Source organism: Acyrthosiphon pisum, chromosome A2, assembly GCF_005508785.2.
Source record: "Acyrthosiphon pisum isolate AL4f chromosome A2, pea_aphid_22Mar2018_4r6ur, whole genome shotgun sequence".
Classification (NCBI taxonomy): Eukaryota; Metazoa; Arthropoda; class Insecta; order Hemiptera; family Aphididae; genus Acyrthosiphon; species Acyrthosiphon pisum.
Window position 1 is genome coordinate 17,649,882 of NC_042495.1, and position 2,998 is coordinate 17,652,879.

The window sequence follows — 2,998 nt, forward strand, 5'->3', positions numbered from 1 at the left end:
ATTTAATTATAATATTATTAGTATTATACTATTATTTGAGAACACAAATGATATATTAAAGATATTTAAAAAATACATTTATTATTTAAAATACACAAATATTAAGTATACTAAACACATATTACATCCCTCATCACGTATGACCGCCACCGATTTCATACGCAGGGAGAATGCTGTTGTGTGTGTCGGACCCATGGTCGATGTGTATAATACATTTTAACTAATTAGTGTTAAAATATATTTTATCATTCTTCATAATTAGGTAATTATAAATATTGACAATATAAAACTAACAGAGTTTAATAATTATAATGAAATATTTTTTTGTGTGTTTATATATTTAAAAATCATTTAACAATATTAATAATAATAAGAAAAAATTAAATATGTAATTGTTGGCTTAAAGTTACAGCAATACGTGGACATTGAGCGCTATCGATAAAATTGTATTGAAGGTCAACAATTTGTTTAAAAAACGCCTTCACGTATATTATATACATATATTTTCTTCAGTAAATTTTCCAAATCTTAATTGCATATAATAGCCCATATTATGATGTTTTTGAACGTATATTTGAGTACTTTAAGTTTTGTTTGTTAGGTTTGTAAAACCACTTTAAAGGACTATTACCTTTACTCCTTAGAACAATCATTTTAGAAACATTTTACTGATAGACACTATATACGGCCGAACTTTGAATTGGGTACAACAATATTTCAATAATATATTCACTAAATACTTTAAAAAAGTGGGATTTTTATTTGCAAAACACAGGATTGTATTATGTGTATATAACCACTCCTCAAGCAGTACAAAACAATTATTCAAGAATCGAAAAACACGATCTTTAAGTAGCCAGTAGCGTGAAACATTTTAAACTCAGCGATAATCCTACACTCCAGTGTCTCAAGCGTGGACGTCATGATGACCTATATCAATTCTAATAATTTATAAAAAAAAATACAACAATTAAATGTATTATTCTTTTTATTGTAACATATATAATATATTATATTTATCGATGTAAATACTGTACTTATTGTAAATGATTGTAAATAATTTACGCCTACCAACTCTCCAAATGTTAATATATTATTATAATTTATCATTATGTTAGATGACTGTATATGTCAGAAACACTTTACAATTAAATAAAAATAATAATAAATTATGGTGTAGGTACCTAATAAATTCAATCTGAACGTATTTTTAATTTTTCGATATTAAACAATAATAATATGTTTAAAATCGTTTTCGTATAATACCTAGCTCGAATCGGTAAACATGACAAGGTGCTCAAGGTCATGGTATTCGTTTTTTTACAAATATTTTAGAATGAATATTTTTATATTTTGGATCCCCCAGTTAGGCACGCCCTGGCCTAGGTAGCAACTGGTGATAATGTTATTTAATTTTTATGGAGATCACGGACTAACATGATACCTATGTTAGTTAGTGATGAAAATGTGTACGCTATATTATAAATTATAATATACTCGGTATGTTATTAAGGTACCACCAACATACCACAATTTTTTTCTCTTTCTCATGTACCATCATTATTAAAATATGATAATGTCATTGTATTAATGTGATCAGTTGTCACACTAACTATAACTATTTTTTACTTGATACAGATGTAGTTTTTCCTCAAATTTGTTGTTGTAGGTGTAATCATAGACCTTATACTAAGAGTTTAATCATAGGGTTGTAAGGAATCTAGACTTATATTAAGTCAATACAAATATAATATTATAATGTTAATAATCTAGTCAATAACAAAAACTTATCTTCTTAATATAATGTAACATAATTAATGAATCTGATGTAAATAAAAAAATATTAGCAAAATAATTCATTTAAATCATAATAAATCACTTATAAGAATAATTGAACACAAATTACTACTTTTGATATAATTAAAAATTACTTAATTATTAATAAACCAGTTATTATAAAAGTAAGATATCAATATTCATAGATGTTCATTATTCACAAATACTTATTAAATAAGTACTTATGCTATGAGCATTACCTATCATTTCAAGACAATCCTCATATAATGCAAATGGTCGTTCTACATTAGCATACAAAAGTTTAATAAATGAATATAAATAATTTAAATGCTGACAATGATCTTTTGGTTCCACTGACTTTGTAAATTCCATAAACTTTTTGCACTCGGATGACACTATATCTGCCATACTAGGGTTCAGAATATACTTTCTATGAGCATAATATAAAAATCATAATATTTAAACATAATTAAAATTATGAAATGTAAATATATAACATACAATATAGAATGGTGGTTTGGTATAAGATTAAATGTTGGCCAATTCTTTATGCAAGGCTGGCAGTTGCACTTAAAGTTAAAACGATCATTGCAAACTTCTTGCCTTGATTCTTTATCATGTCCATTATAAATCATTCCATAAGTACAGCATAACTAGATGGTAACAAATAAAACAAAATATATGAGGTATAAAGTTATTCAACAATATTATAATATTATTATAATTGTCAAACTAAATAAAAATAAACATGTTTTTGTGCAAAAATGTGCAATACCTAAAGTTTATACAAAACAATATTATTTTATGGTCAAATTGTATTATCATATTGTTTGTGTACTCTATATTATATTTTATAAGCAAGCAAAAAGACGTGCAAAATTTAAAAACAGGGGAAGTAGCTGTATATTGTACCTCGACAAGTGAGTACCCCTCGGTTATACATTAGTTGTCAGGTGGGTCACCGTAATTGATATATTGGTTATTGGTTAATAAATTACAACAAAATAAGAAAATTATTAACTTATGGCTGAGTATCTAATGTAAACAAATTTGAGCTTATAACATTAATAAAAAATGAATTTGACTTATCGTTAACTTTTTTTTAAGATTAATAAATACATTTTTTTTTAAATGAAGTTAGACAAACTTAAGTTCAATTTTAAAATATTATTCTTGTATTAAATAAAAATTTTATGCATTT

General features: G+C 25.1%; 1 protein-coding gene across 1 annotated transcript; it reads right to left on the reverse strand.

The window, feature by feature from the left end:
• Positions 1-1,891: 1,891 nt before the first annotated feature.
• On the reverse strand, positions 1,892-2,446 carry LOC100574044. Its single transcript, XM_003245750.3, has 2 exons — positions 2,299-2,446; positions 1,892-2,227 (listed from the first exon to the last, which is right to left on the reverse strand). The coding sequence occupies exons 1-2, from the start codon at positions 2,430-2,432 to the stop codon at positions 1,990-1,992; spliced, it is 372 nt and encodes a 123-aa protein (XP_003245798.3). The 5' UTR covers positions 2,433-2,446; the 3' UTR covers positions 1,892-1,989.
• Positions 2,447-2,998: the final 552 nt, after the last annotated feature.

What these genes read in the sequence shown, in the direction of transcription:
- LOC100574044 (XM_003245750.3), bottom strand. Translation starts at nt 2,432, where the DNA reads ATGATTTATAATGGACATGATAAAGAATCAAGGCAAGAAGTTTGCAAT. An exon ending in CCAAACCACCATTCTATATT is followed by an intron (nt 2,228 to 2,298) that starts GTATGTTATATA and finishes TTATGCTCATAG; the next exon opens with AAAGTATATTCTGAACCCTA.